General features: G+C 37.2%; 1 protein-coding gene across 3 annotated transcripts in view; it reads right to left on the bottom strand.

Moving 5' to 3' along the window:
• The window catches only part of DST (dystonin), a 4,096,730-nt gene that overhangs the window by 100,984 nt on the left and 3,968,624 nt on the right, over positions 1–27,122 (bottom strand). For all 3 annotated transcript variants that reach the window (XM_044063350.1, XM_044063347.1, XM_044063348.1), the window contains 5 exons: positions 24,512–24,666; positions 24,205–24,279; positions 22,163–22,180; positions 13,575–13,692; positions 11,812–11,880 (listed from right to left, as the gene is read on the bottom strand). In XM_044063350.1, coding sequence (XP_043919285.1) covers positions 11,812–11,880; positions 13,575–13,692; positions 22,163–22,180; positions 24,205–24,279; positions 24,512–24,666 — 435 coding nt within the window. The remainder of the gene's footprint in view (positions 1–11,811; positions 11,881–13,574; positions 13,693–22,162; positions 22,181–24,204; positions 24,280–24,511; positions 24,667–27,122) is intronic.

Genomic DNA, 27,122 nt, shown 5'->3' with positions numbered 1-27,122 from the left:
GGCATCAGTTTCCACTTGCAGTGTTATCCAAGAACTTCTATACATTGCTTCTTCCTTAGACAACAGGTCCGATGTGATAATGTAGAGTAGAATATACATGTATGATTGTGTCTCTGATCACTACCAACTTATGTGTTTGAGACATGAATGCCAAGAAATTCACCTCAAACAGCAAAGTTCAAGAGATTAATCTTAGCATCTTTGTAGAGAACATGTAATAAGGTTTATGACCAGTAAGACTTGATCATAATTCTTTGTAGAGCTTAGAGCTTTATATATTCCCTGCACCACCACTTGCAGGAAAAAATCTCTTGGACAGCAAACCAGCTTTCAAAGACTTTGAAAGCCAGTAGAGCACACAGAACTGCAAAAAAGACAGCAGCAAAAATGAAGTGTCCTTCTAATGAACAAATAGTTTTAAAGGCTATAAGACTCGTCATTCTGCCATACATCTTTGTTTGTAAGTGATGTAGAGTGAATTAACTAGCAGTTTTCACATCTGTAGGGCAAGACCTACTCTTAGCAGGGCTTAAGGGTGCTTAAAATTATTTTCCCCATTTTTGAGTATAACTTGTGACACTACACACAACACAAACAAAAAATATTGACTTTAACAATTGGCTTAATTTTTTGCATCATTCATAGAAGTACAATATATATATATATATATATATATATATATATATATATATATATATATGTGTTTGTGTGTGTGTGTGTATATATATATATATATATATATATATATATATATATATATATATATATACACACACATATGTATATATATATATATATATATATATATATATATATATATATATATATGTCTTTAGGAGAAGACGGTAGACAGTCCTAACTGCTTTAACAGGGATGGTCTACACCTATCCCCCCAAGGTTTCCATATACTGGCTAAAGCTTTGTCCACCCCCACAGGGCCTTTTGAGGCAATATTAGTGTTCTACAGCTTCCAAAGTATAAAAAAATAATCTGGATAACAAAAGGGCATTTCTGCTCAATGCAAGGAACCTAAACATAAATCTTTACTCCCTACTAGCACTCTTTACACTACAAATTATCAATATACATGCACTCTCACAGAGACCTGGTGCAAAACTAATCAGAGCATTCCAATACTATAGAATTTCAGTGCCTACCATACGCTCAGGCTCACCACATTAGATGAAAGCATTAAAGACAATGATGCCTCCACATTGTTAAAAGGTTTTCACCTCCAGACTCATTAGACAGGATAATGACCTGGAGCTTCTCCACATCCACCTTACCATTAACAAAGCCCCTTAACATATCATAGTAAGACCTCCTCTATGCCCTCCTGCAGCCCAAACCTCCTACCTATCTAACTAGTATGGAGTTCCTATGCATTAAGCCAAACACCACTTACTTTAACTACCCCTCCAATAACTGAGAGGCTTATACATACTCAAAAGTGTATGCTTAGAACTTTGTGGACTTCATCAGTACAAACTCTCTAGACTAATTATACTGCACCCCAAAAAGAGGCAAAAATCCTGGATTTGGTCATTATCAGTAAGGGATATCACTGTGCCCAACAAGTTCTTACTTCCTCCCTTGTCAAATCAGGCCACAAATCTATTACATTCACCAAACGAATGAAGTGAAAAGTATCTTCCAACACCACAGTATTCAGAGATTATGCTAAGGTCAATCTTTTAAAATGAAGTGATACCTAAATAATTCAAAATCTCCATCCACCTAGATGATTACCGAAAAATGTAAGGCATATGTAAACAGCTGCTAATATGCATCTGCTCTCTTCTGAAGTGTAATGCAAAATTTAAAAGCAAACCCTCGATATCTCAATACTGTTTTTATTTTTTGAATGTTTCTCAAATTTAAGCCTAAATGTATTAATGTTTTATCTCTACTCTGTATAATTATCTTGTAGTTATTGTATGTACCTAATTTTGTCTATATCGGAGCTTTTCTCCCCATTTTTTGAATGTTTCTCAAATTTAAGCCTAAATGTATTAATGTTTTATCTCTACTCTGTATAATTATCTTGTAGTTATTGTATGTACCTAATTTTGTCTATATCGGAGCTTTTCTCCCCAGGACTCCATTGAAAACGGGTTCTTTTGGCCCAATGGACTATCCTGGTAAACCAACTGCAAATAAATAAAAAATAAAAATAAATATAATCCAAATATAAGTCTCTATAATTAAAGAAATAAAATGACTGATTGCAAACACAAATTTAAGATGATAAAAACACTCTTGCTAAACTTAACAGGGAATTCTGGACTCTGATCAAATCAGTCAAAGCCAGGTGAAACCTCAGAAACAATGTGTAGCACTGCACAGAGCTAACAGTAAATGATATTTCAATCATCTAGCAGACATATTTAGCTCTAACTTTACCCCTATCCTATATTCCCACATCACATACCTGCATGTATACCTCCTCCTCAAATCTCCCAAGAACAAGTCCTCAAGGCAGTATCCAAGGCCATGTACTCTACTTCCATAGGGCTGGATGATGTACCATGCTGCCTAATGGTCAGCCTGAAACAGAACTTGTTAACCCTCCTATAGATGCTACTCATTATCAGCCTCCAAACAGGATTCATGCTGGAAGAACAGAGGACAGCAACAGTCACCTATTTTCACAAAGGTGGGGGTGTCAATGGACTGGCTAATCATAGACCCATAAGCCTGACCAGTCATCTAAAAGACTGTGGAGAGGATCACTATGGTATTAAATAAGTACACAGGCAACCTGCAAACTCTCAACCCAAGCCAGTTCAGATTAGTTAAAGGCAGATCCTGGCTACAGAATCTGGTCAACTTTTTCTAGAAAGTTACTGAAGTAATGGACAAGGCAAATCAGTCCATACTACATATCTAGACCTTGCAATGGCATTAGGCACTATCCCACATTCAGGTTTTGTAGATAAATCCTCAAAGTTAAATGCAAATCATTTTGTAACTCATTGGATGGCAAACTGATTCACAAATAGAACCCAAGACATTACTGAGAATGGGTATACCTCCTCCTAAAGATCTGCTAATAGTGGTGTACTCAGGGTCCAGTCCTTGGGCCACTCCTCTTTGGCTTTTCCTTCTCAGTGGTCAAAGCAAATGTTAAGTGTTTATGGGTGACCAAGTCTGCAGATGACTGTAAACTTGGTGCCATCATAAATTCCTAAGAGGACACCAAGATCCCCCAAGAGGGCCTTTCACAAACAAAGATCTGCTGCTAAAACCATGGAATAAAACTAAATGCTAAGCAATATATTAATAGTATCCTTCAGCAAGCATGACTTCCATGTAACTATCACACTGACAACACACCCCTAAAAGCTGATCCTCTAGATAAGGATCTGGGAGCCTATAATGACAGCAATGCCATATCATCTACGAAGAGGCAATCTCTGCTTGACTTACAAAGCCATGTCTGACCCAGCTTTGTTAAAAATGCTACACCTAAAGAAATCCCAATCCCTCCACACCACACGCTCCAGAGATCTCACCCTCATTACCACAATCAACAGAACATGCTGGAGGGACAGGTTCAAAACCAAGAGACTGCCCATGCTCTGGAATAGACTTCCCATACATGTCAAGCAGAGCACCTTACTGGCCCTCTTCAAGAGAAATATTGATGAGTGGATGGGAAATAGAAAGTTCACCCCAGGGATCACTCCAGTGGCTTTACTTGATAGAGGCACTGGGAAGTATTGTCAGGCTGCACAATGCCAGGGCATTTCTATGGGCTAGGCTTGTAAAGGCTCCAGGGCCATTAGCCTAGTACACAGCTATGAACCTATGAACAAACTTTCATTTGATCACCACTTACCTACTATTGCAAGGGAGTTTTTTTCATCACACAGGTCTCATTAGGCCAATCATTAAATATAATGTCCCATTTGTTATGTACCAGTCCAAACCCTTATCAAAACCTGGAAGGGCCACAATGCTTTCTCACTAAAAAAATTAAAGGTTTATATCATAAAAACTATGCAGACCATCTCAAAGCTTTGTCCCTCTTTTTGAAATCATACAGGCTATTAAAATGTGACCTCTGCCTTGCATACATAGCCTCAACAGATCTTATCCTGTCAGACCTATTACAAATTCAAAAGTTCAATGGTAGCATAAACAGCCAATCAAGGTATCTCAATCTCTTTTTCAATATAAACAGGACATAGGTTCATAGATTAGTACTAGGCTAACTGCCCTTGTGAGCCATTTTAAGCCTAGCCACTTATCCCTTGTGACACTCAAACCCTGCACCTCGTGTGTGTAAGGCAAACACCTTAACCATTAGGCCACCCAATAAGTGCATAATGAAGAGAACACTGCTTCTACAGAACCATCTTCCACTCATCATAAAGCAAAGAACATTTCTTACTCTGTTCAAAACTAATCTGGATGACTGGGTGGACAATAGAAAATTCACCCCTGCTTTAATATCCATGTCCTTCATGGAAAGGGACAACAAAAAAAATCCCAATATATCCTTGTTCTGCCCACTCTGGGTTATTCACGCAGGTTAAAACTACCATGGGAATATAAGGCTAGGCTTCTTAAGATCCTCACAGATCATGTCAGAATTCTCAAACTCAAATGACCACTAGCTCCGTATGAAGACTAGCAAACTGAGGCAAGAGCCACAGTGTTCATGACAAAATGAAATGCTGGCACTCTAGGTAGAAAAGTAGTCTATTAGCTTCCGTAATCTATAATTATGCTGGCTTCAGTGCTGCTTGAGGTCCAATGGCTGTGAGTTCCCTGCTATAAGTGCTTTTCACCAGCTGCATTTTAAACATTGCTTAAGACATGCACTTTCATTAGATTTACTTTTTTAGTTTACCTTTTTATGGCATATTTTATTTGCCGTGCACATATTGTTTTATTTTACTTTAGTGAGACTACACAGTTATAGTATTTGTGTGTGTGTGTGTGTGTGTGTGTGTGTGTGTGTGTGTATACATACATTACCTTAATCACTACAACATGAAAACAAAGCAGAGAAATGTGACATTATAATATCCATTTTCAAAAATATCAAGACACTATAATATATATACAAGTGACAAAAGAATCATGCCAAAAGAATGCACAACCAGTGTTGTTTTTCTTATATATTTAACACATCAGTATAATGGGTCTATATTAGGCTGCTGAAATGTTATAACAGTGAACACCTATTCATTGACCCATAATCATCGAAAATCACTTCAGCGATTTGCTAAATTTACTAAAGGCAATGAAATTGTTGCCTGAAGCACTATGGACAGCTACAGAACTTTGCCCTTTTCTCTACTGTAGTGTGATCTCCGAGTTGATATATATAGTTCAGGGGTGTGGGGGGAAAGCCCCCCACTTGGGTGGGTTCAAGTCAACTACAAGTTGGTCCATTGTGCTTCGGGCATCTATTTAGTTTCCTTTAGTTAATTCAGCGAATTGCTGGCACAATTTTCACTGATTAGGGGTCAAGGAATAGGTGTTTGCCAAAATAACAATACAGCAAACTAATATAGACCCAGTATAACTACACAAAGCCATTTTTTAAATTGTTGTCAAAATGTTGCTGCCTTATCATAGGAAGAAGAAATATGTTTTAATAATCATCAGTGATTTACCAACATACTAGTTTATCTCACATTTCCTGATCAATACCCCACAACATTTTCTTAAACTAACTTTAGAAGTTTCATTTTTGAGATTTCTATGGTTCCATTGAAGTATATGGTATTCTCTAGTCACTGTCATCCATTAAGAACAATGACTTTCAAGACAATGACTTTTGAGACAAACTTTACAAATTGCCCATACACTAACAAGGTAGTGAAACTGACATTTGGCACTTTGCGGCAAATGTTTCTTACTCAGGTGAAGTTACTGCTTCATCTAGAAAAATCTATATGATATGAGTTTCACTGTCCAAGTTACGTACACTACATGCGTTCATACAATGTTGTAAAGCTGGCATCCAAAGTCCTTCCACTACCCACTTCCTCATACCTCCTATGTGAGGGCGGAGGTGCAAGGCCGCTCTAAATGATGGATTACATCATATGTGATACAAAGAGCACCTTGTGCTTTGAAAACACGCTAAAAATAACAATGTTGTAAGAAAACAGAAGTACAGAAAAAATACTAGGCATGTGATCGATGGGAATGCGAGACACTTAGCCAAGTACATCTTTACGTGTTTAAAAGTTCTCGGCACTCTTTTCAAAAGCTTGACAGCACCTACCTCCTAAATTGAGCAGGGCCATACATGATAACACTGCTGCCAAAGTATGTTTGTTCAAATCGAGCAGGGCCATACATGATAACACTGCTGCCAAAGTATGTCTATTCAAATCGAGCAGGGCCGTACATGATAACACTGCTGCCAAAGTATGTCTGTTCAAATTGAGCAGGGCCGTACATGATAACACTGCTGCCAAAGTATGTCTGTTCATCCAATCATCACTTGATGATGATGATACAACCACCAAGACTACCCTTAAATGTAGGCAAAGTAGTAATTTGTTTGATCTGCAGTAACTTGTTCCACATACTAGTAATTCACTGATTTGGGAACCTGTCTTGCCACTGAGTCTTGCTAGCTTGCTGGTATAAATTCAGTAAGCCTACTGCAGGTGCTTTTAGAGCTTCTGGTATTGTGTCAAGAAGGTCTTTCTTGGCTCAAAAAATAAAATACAGGTCACCTCAATGCAGCTGGCATGCTACTCATTACAAGCTGAGTTATGCTAATCTAACAAGATAGCTCAGACGTCTGAGTCCTTTAATTTTCTTGGTCAGAAATCTCTGGAGTCTTTCTAGATTACAGATGTCCTCAGATGTGTACATACCAAAGGAAGCATTAAATTATTTGATGGGCCTGATAAGGGGAGACCACAGTGGTAGGATGACTTAACTGGATATTGAAGATATTCCCTTGGAAATTAACTGGGCCAGTCACAAAGATCCCCTGACCATAGTGAAAACAAATAGTGGATAAGAGAGTGTTTGTTGCCGGTGTGACTACTGAGGTCTCTTATGACTGCAGCTCTCTGAACAGAACTATTTATAGCATGTTAGGTTGGAGCAAATGCTACTAGGCTGCACTTTTTGGCATTAGCTTGAGCTCATTTTTATACATTGGGTATCTGCACATTCCAGTCCTTACTGGGACTGTTTCATATCAGTAGACAGCCATATGAACACATAAGAACTAGATGTAACATGTTTTTATAAGCCATATTCTTACGTATGAACCTGGCTGTTACAAAAGGAACTTAACCTTGCACTGTCACTGATATGACAGAAAAGGAGATGGTCTACAACAGTGCATACAGTGAGAGGACTGCCTTTTATAAATGTTTTATTGATGATGTTTTTATAGTTTATAAAGGAAAGGGAGAAAGTCTGAAGAATGTTTAACATATTTGAACACATCAATATAAGTTTTGGATTTCACATTTAAATGGGCTGAAAGCAAAATAAGCCTTTTACATATTTTAATAACAGTTAACACAAGTAATAGTAGGCCAAGTTCTAGTCTGTACAGAATAACAGAATTTTAAGCTATATACACAATGAAAACACATATCTCATTAATTTGAAAAAAAATGAATAGTTAAAGGACAAGTCATTAGGGCTTTGAGATTAATAATTGAGGAAGATAAGTTTTTAGGAGAACTTAAAATTTTCGAAGACGTTTATAAAGAAAGGTTATAAAAAGTATTTTATTAGAGAAATTATTGATCAAATAACAGAGGAGAGTAAGGAAATGTGTATACCTACTTTGAAGATACAACAGTAATGGGACAAAAGAGAAGCAAGAAATTACAGGCTGGCGTGCATCAGTTGATGCGGTGTATTAGAAACAACTGGAAAATGGTTAAATGAAACTTAGATTTGGAAAAAATAATAGGACAGGCTCCAGTATTTATTAATAGAGAAGGAGATAATATTAAGGAAATACTGGAAAATGAAAAGGAACATACGTATATGGACAATTTTGGAACCTATGACGGGATGTTCCAAATGTAGGTATATAAACAACAGGAAGAATTTTATATTCCCTTACATAAATAGAGTGTTTTGTCTGCAGGGCAGGATTTCTTGTTTGTCAGAAAGAGTGGTATATTTTGCATACTGCTCTATATGTAACTCATACTACATTGGTAAAACTAGAAAAAATAGCTTAGAGTAGGGGAACATCTTAATACATTTAAGCGCAAGAATACAACAAACACATTGAGTAAACCCACTACGGTTTCTGTAGGTTTTAAAAAGTGTTTATTTAACATCTTAGAAACAGTCAAAGAGAAGGTACAAGGTGGCAAAGTGGATTCCATTTCAGAATATAGGGAACTGGTTTGGCAAATTAAATTAAATGCTAATGTGCCACCAGGATTACATGATAAGTTTATGCCTTTTAAGACTGTGAGTGTATTAACATGGTGAGTGGTTGAAGCAACAGGTGGAGTTGACATTTAAATAAGATTTGGAGGAGTGTTTTGTTCTGAAGAAATTTGTAAAATAAAGGGATGAAAGTGATAAACATTATACATTTGTGACATTGTTTCCTTTATTTGTATGCTTAGTATAGTTTCATTTTTTTACATTGTGAAACAATGATTAATAAAGGTCACACAGAAAAAAACAATCAGTAAAAACTAAAAGAAAAACCCTGCCAAGCTAGATTTTCCACTGTGTGATTCCTTAAAACCCCTTGTATTAGAGGTAACATGGGATATATGCAAATGACCCCCCCATGTTACCTCTAATACAAGAGGTTTAAGGAATCACACAGTGGAAAGTCTAGCCTTGCTAGTGTTTTCTTTTAGTTTTTACTGATTGTTTTTTCTGTGTTACCTTTATTACTCATTGTTTTAGTTTGTTGGTTGGGATAGTTTGCAGACACCCTAACGGTTATGGACATCAGCTGGGTATGACAACCCTGTCTTTCCAAACGTTAGCCAAACAGTCCACTTATGTTGTGCTGATGAGGCCATAAGTAGGCTGAAACATGCTCGTCCACAACTAGTGGACTTGGCTTTATTAGCCTAAATTTGTTCATAACAGACTTAAAAGAAAGAAGTCATGGACATTCAGAACTGCCACATAGCTGAAACACCTGATGTCCTTAAGGGGTCATTTGCATATATCCTATGTTACTTCTAATACAAAAGATTTTAAGGAATCACACAGTGTTAAATCTAGCTTGGCTGGGTTTTTCTTTTAGTTTTAACTGATTGTTTTTCTGTGTGACCTTTGTTACTCATTGTTAGTGTGTTAGTTGGGATATTTTGCAGACACCCTAATAGTTATGGACATCAGCTAGGTACGACAACCCTGTGTTCCGAAATGTTAACCAGTCTAATTATGCTGTGCTGATGAGGTTATAATAAGGCTGAAACATGATTGCCAACAGCTACTGAGGTTTGGTTTTATTGGCCTGAATTTGTCCATAACAGACTTAAAAAAAAAAAGTCATGGGCATTTAGAACTGCCATATAGCTGAAACACCTGATGTCCTTAAGGGGTCATTTGCATATATCCCATGCTACATCTAATACAAGAGGATTTAAGGAATAACACAGTGGAAAATCTAGCTTGGCTGGTTTTTTCTTTTATTTTTTTATTTTTACATTCTGGCATACAAAGTTCATTACAGTTTTTTGGTATTTTAATATATTATGACTGCACCTCCAGTCTCACCCTACTGCTTCATCATCATAGAATGGATGTCAACATTTGCCTGTTGAGCTTCACTTTCAATTTGAATTTCCTGGCACCCTTTTGTCAGATACAGAATGATGTGGTTGTGATACGGAACTAGATCAAAAACATTTATATTATCAACAAACTGAGTACAGATGATGACTTAAAGGCCAAGGCCTACTACATTCTTTTAAATATGGCCTGTGTGGACAGGCTCAAATCTAAATAAAATACAGCCTGTGTAGAAAGGCAGAAGTGGAAAGAATATATTTTTCATAAAGTATGACCTGTTTAGAATGAACCCGAGGACTTTTAGATTACTGTTATTTTGCTTTCACTTTCGAACTTCAATACCCAAACAAGAAGAGAGATTTTTGTATGTATCACAGTACTGTAGCCATATCCTACACACACACACACACACACACACACACACACACACACACACACACACACACACACACACAAGTTTTCTTTGTATCAATGAATAGCACACACACACACATATGAGTTTTCTCTGTGTCACTGAATAGCACAGACAATTTTGCTCTTATTAGGAAGAATTTACTGCAGAATTCAGTCTTTGCGGTCACCAAATGCTACCACTGACAGGGAAGACTGGTCCAACCTCTATTTCACGTCAGTACTTTCTTACATTATAATGAAATGTTTTCTTAAATTAGTATTCCCAAAATACTATTTTGTGTGTACAAACAAATAACAGCATTCACTAATTTATTTAAATGCTTCCAGATGAATACATTAAAAAAAAACTCTTGTCTGACTTTCAGAACTGCAATCCAAACACTTTTAATAAAGGAAGCAAACATCATGGGTACATGGGCTTTAAACTACTTAATTCTTTACAAACTTTTATTTTATGGATTCAGAGAATAATTTTGGGAAGCTACTGACAGAAGAAACACATCAACTAAAAGAAGTTTGTATTAAATCTAATGCTGCATGCTTTTTTTGTAAGGATAATAAACTTCAGAGCAAACCAGGAATTAGTAAAGCAGTACTATCATCAGCTCTAGTGAACTCAGTAGAGTTTATAGAACCATATAACATATAAGAACATATAACATTGGCAGTAAAACAGAATGCAACATAAAATAAATCAATTGCTGTTTTATTTAAAAGAACCTGAATTCTGTATATTGGTAATATTATGGAGTTGTCTCTATATGAAAAACCTGGCAAGCCCATTAAGTGAAAACACTGCCCCAAGTATCCTCTGAACTAATGTAACTAACTCCAATGTCATAAAACCATAGGATAAATTCATAAAAATGGTCAGAGTCCACTTAAATGGGCTTCTTGGTTTGCGACTTGAGTTAAGATGATTCATTCAAGTAAACTAATACTGAACAATCTCTTCTACAAAAATATTGCTAGCTTTTGAATGGTCAGACAAAGTACTACTGAAGTACAACATAAAAATAACATACTGACACCCATCCCCATGACAATAAATAATGCTCAGATGTTACAGGACACATGCCACTCAAGTGTATTCCTGAAGTCAACACATCAGAACTGTCACAGTAGTCAGTAATAACTTAGGATAAAATACTCTAAGGGGAGACAATATGCCTTTAGTTAGTTAACAGACTTATTTCTTAACTGTGACTGACCTCTGTATTGCTTGTATTATGCACATGTTACATTAAATCTGTTAAAACATTCAAACCTGATTTTGCTAAACTAAATAATATATCATCAAAATAAGACGACTGAGGTCTTCAAGGAGTAATGCAGTTCAAATATTTATCAACTAGCTCATTCAAAACTCCATTTATGAACATGCTAAGAAGAGAAGTCTTTCTTTTTTTATTTAATGAATACTGCATTCAAAATGTGCAATGCATACATGCCAGCATTCCACTTGCAGCTAATTATTAATCTATATGGAAAACATTCTGCAAAGCACTCTGCATGCAATGTCATGTCAGAAAGGGAAACACCACCAAATGTTTACACTTCAAAAGCACTGGCTTAAATCTGACATCTGTTTTAAGACAGGCAATAAATGCAAAAAAGAAGTGAGACAAAAACACAAAAGAAAAAGAATAAAGAGTGAGAGAGAGAATTGCGAACCTATAGGAGACTGAGTAGTAATTGAAGAGTTTGATTCCGAGCGTAACATTTTACTTCCATGGTGATGAACTGCAAAAAATTACACAGCATTCTTGTCATGTCAAAAAGTCTAAATAAATTACAATCAGGAAAAAAAAAACAAGACAAGGAAACACACATGCAAATATATAAGACTAATACTGGCATACCAAGGGAAAAAAGGACATTTACACCTTCTTTAACTTACAGTGCAAGTTTAAGATATTCCCACAAGTTGTAATTGTGAAAAAATGTATTTTGTAAACAATTTATCTACTAAGTCAAGTTGTAATTGTGAAAAAGTTTATTTTGTAAACAATTTATCTACTAAGTCTTAAGTACAAGTCTGAATCTGAAGTTCTTGTAACTAATCTGTAACATATTTCTTAATATATTAAAAGCCTGTAAGTATAAGACAACATAACACGTGAATATGTATTTAGGAATAACCCATACTTTAGGAATATATATGGAATAAGGCAAAATCAGCTTGTATCTTGTTATGTGTTAAACAGTGTTATCAGCCCACTGGAACTCAAATTCTGCATTTAAAAGGAGAAAAGTGATTTTTCAGTTCATCGGACATGTGACCAAAAGGGGTTAAAATTGAACAACTCAGTTACATTGAATATATTAATATAAAAAATTAAAAATTCAATGACACATTACAAAATGACAAACAAAATGGCATTTCTAACAAAATAAATGGGGAGTCCTGCATAAGTCTGATACAGGCATGACACTCCATATAACAGGGAAATCAATTAATTTTAGGAAAGATGACCACTGAATTGGATATGTTACTCTCATCTCTGGTCTAAAAGGAAGTACACAACATACTATGTCATTTACATAAAATAATCAGACATCATCATTATTGTAATTAAAGACATTTTCTAGTGAATCTGAGCAGGTACTCATGCCAAGGCAGGCTGCACTTTTCTGCAGTGTTTCTGGTGTGGAAAGCATATGCTTATATGTGTTGTATTTTATTGTTAAGGATGCCTTTCTCATTCGTTCTTAGATCGGCAGCCTTGCTTGTATGTTGTATTTTATTGTTAAGGCTTTCTCCTCCATTCTTAGATCAGCAGCCTTGCTTATATGTGTTGCATTTTATTGTTAAGGCTGTCTTTCTCCTTCGTTCTTAGATCGGCATCTTTGTTATATATGTAGCATTTTATTGTTAAGGCTGTCTTTCTCCTTCATTCTTAGACTGGCAGCCTTCCTCTTATGTCAACACAAAGGGTAATATGTAAGCAGAAACAGCATACATCTCCCAAACAAGCTACTATAGTTCTGTGCTAACTGCAGTAACAGGACACATACATCCCCTGTAAATATTATACTGACAACTAAACAGTGTAAGCAAACTGCCATAATTTGAATATGCAAATGAGATAAGATGTTGTAGTACTGGAATCATAAATTCAATAAATTATTTTATTTCTGGAGAAATAACTTGGTTTTAGTTACCAATGATGGTCTGCCACTGCAAAACACTGCTTGATATCTCACATTATTTCATTTTGTGGGTGTAGCCATAGAGACAAAATGGGCTGATACAATGTATAAAAAAAATAACATGCATTTCTTAGCTTACAGAATAAACTGCAGTTTTGTGAACTACAGCAGAGCCGGTAAAGAAATTTAGTGTTACATTAAGATGACTGAAAGAAAGCTGCATGCTTTTCAGTAAGCAGCAAGTCTAGAATGGTCACAGAAATACTAAGTAGTTAAAGTCTTACCTCTGCATGGATCATTTTTCACCAAGAATTCATCCAGGGCCATCCATCCACCCCCAACACGGACCATTACCGTACTCCGTAGTATGCGGACAAGACGTAACTGCTGTGAGTCACCAAACTGTAAGACACACACGAAGCAGAAGAAGATTTTACAATTAGAACCACATGAAACATAACAGAACTGGTAGTCTTTAATTAATAATACATGGATATATTTTTTTTTTCAAAGAAAATGTTAGAATTCCAATACTGACAAGCTTGCCGTTCATACTTTTTATTAGTGTCATAAAGGACGGCATGCTCGGAATATTCCATACATTACAAACAACTAAATAAATCCATCAGTAACCAAGTCCTTTTTTCTATCTCCAGATTTATGGTGTATTGCCAATATTTATTTACCCAGAATTCCATAGAAAAATCACAGCCTTGTTACTTTAGATCCATGATGACTCTTGCATTTTGAAAATATCACTTAGGAATGTCCTCACTTTTACTGTACTTATGGTGCATAAGTTATTGAAGTTTTCTATATTTAAAGAGACACTGACAACTGATAACATCTCTACTCAAAAACCATGCTCACTGTGGTACCACGTCTCGGTTATTTAGCTCTGCTGAAGTCTACAAAACAGTGAGTTCTTTTGGGGAAACTGTATTTAGAGTCAGACTACCTTAGGGTCCACATCTTTTAATCAAACATTTGAAAGTAAACTCTTGGAATATGTTGGGGCCATGTAGTATTCCATAGACTCACTAAAGTATTTGCATCAACTTCAGAGTAGACCATAGGATCAAAAGTGATCTGGAGACAGTGTTAGATGATCTCCTAATAGAGAAAGACAGGAGGAGTACTCTGCATCAGACCATCTCCTTTTGCCTTTCAGGAGACTTAAATAATATAGATCTTGGAGCTTTGCTAAATCATCTCATTCCAAATATGGTTTAATTATTTCCTCTCTGGCCTATAATGGCAACCCTGACTCCCTGCAGCCATCTACTGGTTTCAGTCAGGGCACCTTTCCTTGGAAATGTTCAAAGCATAATTAAAGTTTCTTTTATACCACAAAGCATTTGCTATTTGAAATAACTTTTTTTTCACTTGGGGTTAAACCTGGTTAACGAACTTGCAAAATGTAAACCATTTAAGTAAAATTACAGGTATAATCTGCTGTTTAATCCTGTGACAAATTCTTGCTTTCTTTCTGTGCTGAAGTAAGATACATTATTTTCAATTTCTCTTTATATCAGATTTGCTGTTTTTGTCTTAATGTAAAAAAAGAGGCTACAAAGCAAAAAAGAACTGAAGCTATATTACATGCAACCATTTCTAGTGTATTAAAAGCACAGGATTTACAAGTCACTGGGGTTATTTCTGATTGTATTTTCATTATGAATTTAGTAAATATAATCCAAACTCTGTACAAGTAAAATGAATTAATGCATTACACTCCCATTAAGGCCTGGGAGCTTCTATCTTTGAAGTAAAGAAACATGTTTTGCAATGCATGTAATTTTGTTACTTAAACATGTGGAGTGGACTTCTGACTTACTAAAGTGTCAATCCTGTCAGGGAACACGAGGTGGTTCAGTTATAAATTATAATGTGTTACCAATTAGGTGTATAACAACATGAAACTAATGCTCTAACCATTGGCCACTATTTTTGATGTTAACCTCCTCTTCTCTTCTAACCAGATCATGCTGTATAGTAACCATACCTTTCATTCTTAGTATTAAGTAAGGTAGCTAGTAATAGCAGGCTAACTCATCTGTGTTACTCCTTTAATAGTGTATGAAAAAACAAAAGAAATACAACTAAATCACTTCTGTAATATAAATGTAAAACTTCACTGACAGACCTGTGGCCGGCTCATCTGCCATATGATACCCCTCTCCACTGTGGCACCCCTCATCTCTAAACTGAGGAGCCAAAAAAAGGTCTGTGTTCTCTGATCTGACACTCCACATTTTTCTCCCAAAACTTTAAAACACTGTAGGAAGCACCTTGGTAAAATGTATAGCACACACACACACACACACACACACACACACACACACACACACACACACACACACACACACACACACACACACACACACACACACACACACACACACACGCACACACGTGTACACACACGCACACACGTGTACACACACACACACACACACACACACACACACACACACACACACACAGTAGGAAGCAGCTTGGTAAAACTTATAGCACACACACACACACACACACACACACACACACACACACACACACACACACACACAGCTAAAGCAAGCATGCCAGTCTTGACTGCAAAAACAATATTTATTTCCATACCCCATTCCGAGATGCTGGTAGAGAAATGAAAGTAGTAATGTACTACCTATTGATCTGCATCTGCCCCCGTGCATCATGTTCCCCTAACTCCTCATCCCTGGGGCACCTGCCCACTTTGCCCCACCTTAGCTATGCTTCTTTTCACTGAAATATACACAAACTGAGTACTTCTATTCTTTCTACAGTGGAGGTTCCATTTAAAAGAAGAAAGAAAGTGCTTGTGAGTTTATTGTTTTAGTAATAACTTATTTATACTACAGAAGTGGTTTAGATGCATTTATTTTGCTTTTTTATGTTCCTTTATACAGCTATTGCTTAGGGCTGTAATTTTTGCTATATTTCCTTCATCATTTGATAGTCTGCATTTAGCTGATACATTGTAACAGCACAGAGTAATTATTGTGCCTCCTTACAATGCTATTATTGGCAATACACAGACTGTTGATGTTGTGTCTTTCGGCTTTTCTCGGTTAGGGGTCACCACAGCGGAACTCCGGTCCGCTAATGATTGGCAGTTGATTTTTACATGCTGAGATGCCAGCCCTAATGCACAACCTTCAACAAAGGTACGCCCATTCACGCATGTCTCCACCCAGAAGACGCTCTACCTGAGAGTCGAAATGGCCAGAGTCTTACTGTGAGGCGACAGCACTACCAGACTGTTGATAATTTGTGTTGTAAACACTGACACTTCTGTTATTTTTATGTATTTATGACTTAATTAATTAACTGATGGATTGATTGATTTTGTCTAGAATAATTCTCAAATCTCCCATGAAATGTACTCCTGGACAGAAATGATTATCAAAATAATCAAATGCACTTGTTGACAATGCTACAGTTGCCACACCGCTTCTGTTGCTGCATGTTTTCTGTGTAAACACTTGAGTCTGCCTATCACACCACCTCTTATTTATAGGACAAAGCCTTGCTCTTATGCATATTTTGTGCAAGGAGCTAATCGTGGTTCAGCTAATTTGAGCAGAAACATGTGGCAAATATGTTTGACTGCATAAAAATGCTTTGGAATCAAAAGACAGTGACCACCACTGTGTAAACCATGGCACAACATAACATAATACAATACACCTATGGCCATTTTAGTGTGTCCAGTTCACCTATTGCTTGTCTTTGAAATGTGGGAGTAAGGCGGGGCACCTGCAGGAAAGCCCTATGGACACAGAGAGGACATGCAGACCCCACACAACACACAAACTCCTCTTTTTGCATTCCGTGATTTCAAAAAAAGATGAATGATAAGTCAGTTTTGTCAGTTAGTGGCAATATGTCTATAAAGTGGGAGGAAAACTTCCTTTCCTGTTTTTTTTTTTTTACCCCCCAGGGAAGTTTATATTCTCCTGAGCTTGTCCATCTCCTTTACATTCAAAGACCTAACATATTTAGAGGGGGTTGTAGTATGAAACACCAACTTCTTAAAAATGTATGTTGTGAAAGGATGACAAAGAAATGCCCGTAATTCAGAGGTTTGAAAAATCATTTTCAGTTTTTTTTTGCACAAGAGGCATGCCCCCTGCAGTCACACATGTGGCGGGCCGAGCCACCCCCCCCCGAAGATATATATATCAACTCCATGGTCGAAGCAATTTGAAGAAGAGAGAAATCTCCCTAAGAAGTGAATCATTGCTGGTGCACTATTAGAAAGCACGGGAAACAAAGTTCGACATTATGCCATCTGACTCTCTTTTTTTTGTGTACTACTGACGCTTCAGCAATTTCACCTCAACAATATGTAAGGGAACCATTTAGAAGAGGGAAGGGGAAGAGATAGCCTAATTGCTGTCCAAGAAGCGCTAACAAAATCTTGTGTAATGGTAGGTACTCTATTATCCTCCTATGTCATTCAAGGTTTCTCAGTCAGAAGATAGCGCTCTTTAGAATGTGTGCAAAGCAGTCTGATGACAACGCCTAGACGTTGTGGATGCTTCTGTTGCAGTATTCTCCGAAGTGATGCCACATCAAACCCTGAAGGTGCCATGGAAACTACATCTAACTTACAGTGTTTGGTGACTCTAGATGACTTAAGTTCCATATCTCCTGAACTGAAAGATAACTGAGGTAGGAGTGGGTATTTCCTTAGGGGGCATTATCACACACAGAAGAAGCTCTATATCTATTAGCAATAATCTGGAATGTAGTTTCCTTTGCGGTAGGCTTTCTATGCTTGAATTAGGCAAAATATATACAACTGCTTAAAAAGAAATGCAGGTGCTATGTAAATTAGGCTATATGAAAATGATTTATTTAAAATCAATTTATAAATCACTTTTGGTAAAATTTATACACTAATCCTGAGGTAAACAATCTGAACTGAAGGTAATGGCTCAAATGTAGGATACATTCAGCACAAAAATGAAGTTCCATGCAGGAGTTAAAGCTTGAATGATGGATATAAAGAACTAAACATTCAGTCAAAAATGCAAAGACTACCTCCAGACGTGACTGTTTGTCATTCCATGAGTTCATGAAGAGCCAGAATGACTGAGGCATGAACCTTTACCATGACATAGATAAGGTTAGCTTCAGATAAAAAAAGAGTGCTCCCCCAAACTCATTATGTGGAGTTGGGTATACTCTCCCTACCATGATTCACAACCTCAGTTAGTGCCGGTGTGTTGTCCCTATTATAATAGCAAAGTGTCCATCATCATTATCTGAATCGTATCCAGCAAAGACGACTATGCTGTTCCGAAGATTGTTAATGCCTCAAGATGATTCCTATCCCAGAGACTTCCTATACTCTTGAACAAGCTACCCATCTATGTCAAGCAAAGTTCTTCATTAGCACTCTTCAAGAAAAATCTTGATGAGTGGCTGGGAAATAGGAAATACACCCCGGGGATCACTTCTTTGTCTCTGCTGGACAGTGGCACAGGAAAATAACTTTCTTGGATGGCGTAAGCTATGGAACCTTGCTGGCTAGGCTTATGTAGGCCCTTGGACCGATAGCCTAGTACCTACCTATGAACCTATGACCCAGAACACCATTAATACTGGGAATGGGGAACCTAAACTGTGTGTGTGTGTGTGTGTGTGTGTGTGTGTGTGTGTGTGTGTGTGTGTGTGTGTGTGTGTGTGTGTACTGGAATCATTGCACTGTCAAGGACCACTCTGACAGTTTCAAGTGAAACATGGACACAAGAAATGATAGAATACATTTTTTATCAGTCTATGCAGACAGGAATACCTAGGCTGGATTTGAAAGGGACAGTCCATTCCCAGGACAGTAAAACATTTGCACTGTATGTCGCTTATCAGTCTGCAGAACTTGATATGTTATTATGGAATTATTAGAACTTCAATGATATTTAGCTTAATGGTTTGGATATTGTTTACAGCAATTAATTACCTGCATAAAAAGAAAACAAATTATGAGATGATGAATAACTATGGCCATAGACCCTCAGATAAAGCACCAAGGTATAAAAGAAATGAAATGGGTCATGTACTTGAAGAATAATATTTCCATCTGCAAGTTAAATAACTTCTGAGGCAGCAAAGGGTTCTGCAGTACATCCGTAGAAAAGAGACTAAACCTCTTGACGGAGGAAGAGAGAGGGTTCAGCCATCTTCAGTAGAGACACTGGAAGCTAAAACTGTAGAACCAACTCCCATGTCTCCTGAGATGAAATTAGGGGTTATTAGCCCAAAAATGAGGCTTTTTAAGGAAACAAAAGGGTGCCAAAAAGAAAGCGAAGAAAACTGAAATACTCTTCTCTGCCTCCTGCTTCCACCTCTGCTTTTCACTTGAATAAATATCCTTTATTAATTATTTTATACCTGAAAAGTGCTAGAAATTAGAGCAAGACAAACAAATATCTAACAAGTGAGGAAAAAGGCATGCACTTCTAAAGTTTTCTACATAAACTTTGAAAGGCATGTGATGAAGTCTACAAAGTCCTTCCTTAATATCCATGAAGACCGAGATGCCCCCATTAATGAGTATTGGAAGAACTCCATTAATGATTCTGATAAAATGTAACAATTGTCACTCCTGTCACTGTACCTCTGAATGGTGTTATTAATAGTCCCATTGACATGAAAGTCAATCGGTTCCCTGGCTGCAACTTTCAGTAACAAGGCATATATTACCAATTCATGAATATTTCCTGAGAGAAGGAACACAATACAAGGGAACTCATGGTAGCATTCACCTTCCAGGCTCAAAAATACAACAGCAACACAGGGCAGTTTTGTTTTCCTCCAGTAAGGCTAGGGGGTTGGCATAATGGTTAAGGTGTTTACCTCACAGACACAAAGTACAAGGTCTGATTTTTATATAGGTTTAAAATGGCCAACAATGGCAGCTAGCCTACTACTTACCTATGGACCTATCAGGACAGCTTCCCCAAACATGGTCATGTTGTCACAGAAGGAGCAAATAATGGCATTACTGACCATGTGACAACTCCAGAGACACAGCCACTGAGGAATGGTCTCATAAAAACGGTGGACTGAGGTTGCTAATCTAAACCTATACAGAGATAAAGACCTAGATTTACTGATTATATGTAATTTCACCAAGAACACAAAGGGACCTTCATTCACTGATGTTTCTCTGACAGGAAAGATCACTTGCAGTTATTTATTTATTTATTTTCCATGAGAAGAGTTTGAAAAAAAACAGGAATATTTTACTTTATTTTATTTGCTATTTTTTTCCATATTTATCACAGATGTTTTTTCCAGCCTTAAAGTACTGACTGGTTGAAGACTCTGCAAACCATGCAAATGTTTAAGTGATGGTAGGGCTCAAGGTGAAAAGAAACATGCACTCAAATGGAATGCTCATTTGTAAGGCTATTTCCTGGCCAGAGGAAAGAGCAGTTGACTGAGATACTGTACTCAACTTAACCACAAATCTTTGAGACAAGTATTACAGCAGTCAATCCCAATAAATGGAGAAAAGATTTATTTATTGATTTATTTATTGGATGACTGACTGATTGATTGACTGATTGATTGCTTTTGATAACTGTGGTAGTTCAACTGGGCTGCAGTAGTCCCTTTTCAGTGGAGGCCGGGGAGAAAAGCTCTAGTAAGAAGAAAAAAAAAATTATTACAGCAACAGTTAACCCTATAATAGGGTATTCTTACATTGTCTAGATCCGGAATCAGTATCAAATATGTAATCAGCATGCTATCTCCACTACGTAGAGGGGTGATGCCCTGACTGCAAGGCAGATGACCAGATGGCCAGGATAAAAACAGCAACCTGGATGCCAGTGGAGTCAGTTGTGGAGGGTGTGAGTGAGTGTCCATCACTAGCTCACCTATCCTGGGGTTAATCATAAGGCTATTCATCTAACCATGCTGATAAGGCTAGGGGAAAAAGCACCAGGAAGCAATGGGATGGCCAAACACAAGGACTGCAAAGCAGCATTCTGCATTAATTCAGAGTGTTGTACGCATGTCAGTATGCAGATAGTAGGATGATCCCAATTTCAGTGGAGTGAAGAGCAACAGCAGCTATGGAGGCAACAGGAGTAAATATTTAAAGTAAAATACATCCACCTTTCATGGCTATCTGGATGATAGCCCATCCAGTGATCAGCTCTCTCCCCAAAACCCATGATGGTTTTACTAGGAATGAATAGTTGAAAGAGGTTTAATGGATGGTAGGCATGCCGCTCAAAAATAACCTAGAAAAAGAATTCTCACTCGGCACCAATGGCTTCAACTTAAGTCTTCAGCATTAGATGTTCCAACTAATCAGTATGTGCATTACAAATGTATGACAATTGAAATAAATATGTTGGCTGCTGAATGAAATTCTGACTGCTTAAAAGGAAATGCTTTGCTATCATCTGTAATCAGTACTTATTTAAATAAAATGATCAGGTTCTTAGCAATATTTATTCAGTCCCATAATCATTACAATTCTGTTTGTATTAAAATTATTTTTGTCACATGCACAGCTTTACTTAGCATCTTAAGCACTTGCAAATTTCCTATATAACTTAAAAATAAATGCAGGTTACAGTTCCGCTCCAAACGTATTACAAGTTTCAGATTCAAAGATATTTCAGTGAGCAGTTTAGCATTTCAGATCTAAAGACACTGAAGCAAAGTAACAAGCAAGGAAAATATTTAAAAAATAGAGAAGTGCTGCAACCACCGAGCAATTAGTAAGCCAGAAGTGACAGAAAAGCCAAACAGCCTGCCCCACAAAAATTAGTCACCATACAATAAAAGCAGTTATAATATAAACATAAAGGCCATTTATTTGTACCTGATTTCCCAGGAAGAACTGACCGTGGGAAAAAATGAGAAAATAAACAGTTAGTTCACTGTTCTTTAAATTGTCATAAACTTTAAATTTTATTGTACTGTTTGAAACAAAAGGATAAAAAGACCAAATGAAACACTTTATTATTTAGACAGATGATTAAACCAATAACAGCATAAATGTATTATTGAAATCTATGTACATCTGATTACACTTTCCATGACATATAGCCTATAAAGAAGGATATTCTATATTAAATTGTTCAAGTTCACGTGCTTGTTCTACCTAGCAGCTGAGATTCAGCTATATAGCATGCTCATAAGGCATGAATGTGAAATTAGCCTAACACCATTAACAGTGGACTTAAGTAGCCTGTAAGTCTATATATCACCTAAAATAATCTATAAGGCAAATAAACTTGTTGGATACATTTGGGTTGCTTGGTTAGGCTTATAAAAGCCCCAGTGGTCATACGCCTAGCAAATAAACCTATGAACCTTTACTAGTACTACTAGCCACACTAATATTGATGGCTACAGTCTAGGCAGAACTCCCTTATTCCCACACACCACTGAGATACAGTAACTCAAATTCAGAATATTATCTGCAGTGTCAGGCAGCTGTCTAAAGATGCAGGGAACTTATAAAAGGCAGCTCTCATTTGCTCAGAGTAGGGAATGTCCATCCTATCACTTATAGAACACCCTAGAAGCGTACCTAACAGCACCAGAGAATGGATCATTCCTTAGAGGCATACAAAAATGACAATCATGACTTCTAGACCAAATTAGTTTGTAGTTCCCAACACTGGAAGTTTTGTGTGCGTGTGCACACGTGTGTGTGTTTGTGCTTGTTTCCTTGGTCAGGCCTGGACAATCGACAATGCATGAGAGTACAAAGTGGCAGTGGCTGTGCACACTATCACTCAACGAGTGCTTCAATCACAACTGCAGAATTTAGAAAATGCCCAAAATATACTGTGAGTGTAATATCCACTTATCCAGATACTCTTGAGCCTCATCCACACTTATGTGATCTCAGTTTACAAAGCTTATACACAATTTACAAGAAAGATTCAGTCTTCTGACATGCCCAGCCCTGCACATATTTTACCTTCTAATCCTTTTGTTACAGTTTAGACAAAAGTAACAGTCTGCCAGCTTTCTAATTTATCTGTATTTGCTTCCCAGTTACTCTCCGAAATCTCCCCACTTACATACTGATGCTTAACTTCCACCAATTGATATCCTGACTTTGTCCCATCTATGTTCCAACACATCTATTGAAAGTTGAAAAGATAATGTGGGTTGTTTAACAGGCAAAAAGCATGGCTGTAGAAGGGAGCAGAGGGCTACAGGCACAGTGTGTGTGTGTGTGTGTGTGTGTGTGTGTGTGTGTGTGTGTGTGTGTGTGTGTGTGTGTGCGCGTGTGCGTGTGCGTGTGTGTGGTTGCAGAACTTATCCTACATCTATTCATGGAGAGAGACAAATTCTAAGTAATGCAACAAACAAGATTTTAAAAATATTTATCTGTTAACCAATTGAAACAGTCCTTCCTCAAGCATTCTAAAGCCAAGACCTAGGCCACAAGGGCAGGGGTCCAGCAAAGTATGAACAGCTTAGAGCAGATAATCAATCAGCACATCTTTTTAGGGGAAACATTAGTATCTACACTGCACCCATTCATACATGAGAATAACATATACACTCCTGAATGATAATAGTTGTAGATCAGAACTGAATCCCAAACATTTGGCTATAAAAGCACACAAAAATGCCCTTACTGAAGACGAAGTAAAAATCTGATTCTTTTTTCCATAATGTTTTAACTGTCTTACTTGCTGCTGAAATCTTCTTCCCAGTTACTATTTTTCACAGTATTTCTTTTCCTGCTCAGAATTATTTGAAAGACCAATACATGAGAAGTAACTTTTTTATTATTTTATTGAAAACATTTACAAACGTAATAGTTTGCAACTTGTTCTCATTCAGGTGATAATTCCAAACTTAATTCTGTAATATTACTCTATGGCATTAACTACATACCCTGTACTTGTTGTCTCCAATCTGCTCGACTTGGAAACGTTTTGCACATTTGCACTTGGCTACTTGACGAGTCACCTACACAGGAAAAAAGACAATTTCAGAACAAGGATTAAGTTAGTATTTACAATCATCCCTGAAAAGGAAATATAATCTGAAGAATTTATAAACAGCTCCAAGACTTAAAGGAAACCCATTAAAAGATGTAAACACTTGTCAAACAGCTAGTAAGTATACTAAAAAGATTTTGTATTTTGTCTGTTTTACTGCAGAGCGCTTGGCACACTCTTGTGTATTTACAATGCAGTACCTCATCTTCAATTTTGTCGGCATCTGTAAGAGGTTTGTAAGCATCTTTGTTTGGATGAAGTGCTGCTACAAATTCATAGTAGTCAATATAGCCATCACCATCTCTGTCAAAGATATCTGCCACAGCACTCATTTCTAAACGGCTGGTTGGAAACTCTAGGGAGAGAAAAATACAGTAATCAGCTTTACACTTTTCTAATCACATTAAAGTCTGGCTTAGAAATAAAGAAATGGGTGTCAGCTAATAAATGCAACGTTCAAGTCTGGCATGTTAAGAACTAGAGTTCAGGCCTGACACGTTAAGTCAAGTCCACAAATATTAAAAGTAACAGGGACACTGCAAAAATTAGATTCATGTGAGCATGAACTAATGGTATATCAGAAACTTGGTTAAAGGAACTAAACCTTCATTAGCAGATATATAAGAGATATTGCTGTGATAGATTCATATTTATTTATTTATTTATTTGACATTTGTTTACCTGGAAATGTCCAACTGGGCTAAGTAGTGCCCTTTTTCAGCAGAGGCAAGGGGAGAAAAATTCCTTAGTTACATAAAAAATAAAACATTTAATTTCCATAATTATGATCTGAGTTACAAGAGATAGATGGATAGATGCACAAGAGAATACCCCAACATATCCCTTACCTCTGGAACAACCTTCCACTACATGTCAGGCACAATAGCACCCTTGAACCTTCAGCGTAAACATAGATAAATGAATGGGCAGCCTCAAATTTTCTCCTGGTCTACCTTGTCTTGCCTCCTTGAGGCTTGAGGGAAATTTTGAATAGGGTTTTTTGGCTAGGCTTGAAATGGTCTGCAGACCAATTGCCTAGTACTAACCTTTGAATGTAGAAATAACATAAAAACAGCCAAATGTATGCCTTCAGGCTCCTGTGTTTTCAGGTGCCTACTGCTCTTACGGGTATGTTTTACTACACAGCTCATTTGATTCCTGTTTTCTGTCTCTGGCCTATATTCACTAGCATATGTATATACACACACACAGTTGCTAAGCTCTTTAGTTCATTGCAGTATGCCTTTCATAAACCTGGCTGTTTCCAGCACACTGTTCAATGTACATTGTAAAGCAGAACATCTAGAGCCTTAACACTCATTACACGTACGTCTGTCTCACAAATGTTTGCTAATTAATTTTGTGAATTTTATATAAATTGCATTCTTTAGTCAGATCTGCAGATGGTCAGATGTAACGCGCGCACACACACACACACACACACACACACACACACACACACACACACACACACCCACACACACACACACACACACACACACACACACACACACACACAAAAGATACCACTTGCATAGCTTTTAGTGATAGGATCTCAAGAAACTGTGGAAATTTTGAGATCCCAGTCATCTGGTATGTACCCAGCAGCACTGTCTACAGCCTGTCACTACTTCATCAGCTAAGAGCTCCGGAGATAAGCTGCATGCAGGAGGAATGACTTTACAAGTGACTGTTCCAGAAGTACAGCACCCCCCTCCCCCTTCTTTCTATTATCAATGCCACTTTTGCCATATCATTCAAATCACAACTAAAATAAAGGCTTTGCTGCATATTCTAGATTCATGTGAACATGAACTGATGGTACATCACAAACTTGGTTAAAGGAGATAAGTAAGGCACATTGGTGTGATAGATTCATAATTGATTAAGGCTCCTTCCACTGCAGAGTACTCAGTGAAAAGTTAGTTACACAGCTATTCTGTAGCATATGTTAACAATGATCAGTTAAGCAGGCTATGCTTTAAAATTCTTTCCATCCTCCAGAGGGTAGTTGTTAGTTTTTTTTTATGTTTTTCATCTGCTAATCAGGTGAGCTCACTGGTCAAAGTGCCCCTTAAAAGGAGTAACACAAAATCACTGTCTGGTTAGGACTTCCTCAGAGTCCCACAGTAAGCAAATCGAGGTGGAAGGGGTTAAACCCTGCAGCCTGGACTATTGTAAACAGCTCACAGACTTAATTCTCTGTGCTTACTGCCACTTCAAGGTAATCATCTTCATCATGCCTTCCTTCTTTTCATCATCAGCTGTTAATGGTTTTTGACAAAGGACTATTCATGAAGGGAAGGAAGGTGTTTTTTTTTCCTGTCTTGTTTCTCATCTCACAGAAAAAAGCATAAAGAAATAGAAGCTTTTAAATTTCTAATGGCCTATGCAATCACTCAAAGCCATGGAGACATGCCTGTGACTGAGCATATTTTGAACACCTAAAGTTATCAGAGGTGCCTACACATAAAATATGGTATATCTTCTGACAGGAATGCGGAATTAGCAGTCGCATAAGAGAATGAATATGACCGACCAAACAAAAAGGGGGCATGGTATAATCTTGAGAGGTTTGGGGGGATGATGAAATCTTATGATGGCTGAGGGGTTGAAGTATGATCATGAGAGGCTTGAAGCAGTTTTGTAGGGTTGGGGATATTTCTTTGTTGGGAATGTTTGCTTAAGCAATGAGATTTGTCATGGGGAGAATGTCATTAGCTTACTAATTCTGAAGATTTAATAGTCTGTGTGGATTTTCTGCTGCTGGTGATATCAAATGAGGGTATGCCCCTGATGATTTACTAGAGC

Source organism: Protopterus annectens, chromosome 2.part1 (genome assembly GCF_019279795.1).
Source record: "Protopterus annectens isolate FY-2018-M chromosome 2.part1, PAN1.0, whole genome shotgun sequence".
Taxonomy (NCBI): domain Eukaryota; kingdom Metazoa; phylum Chordata; order Ceratodontiformes; family Protopteridae; genus Protopterus; species Protopterus annectens.
The sequence above is the reverse complement of the archived record's forward strand: the minus strand, read 5'-3'. Positions and strand labels throughout refer to the sequence as shown.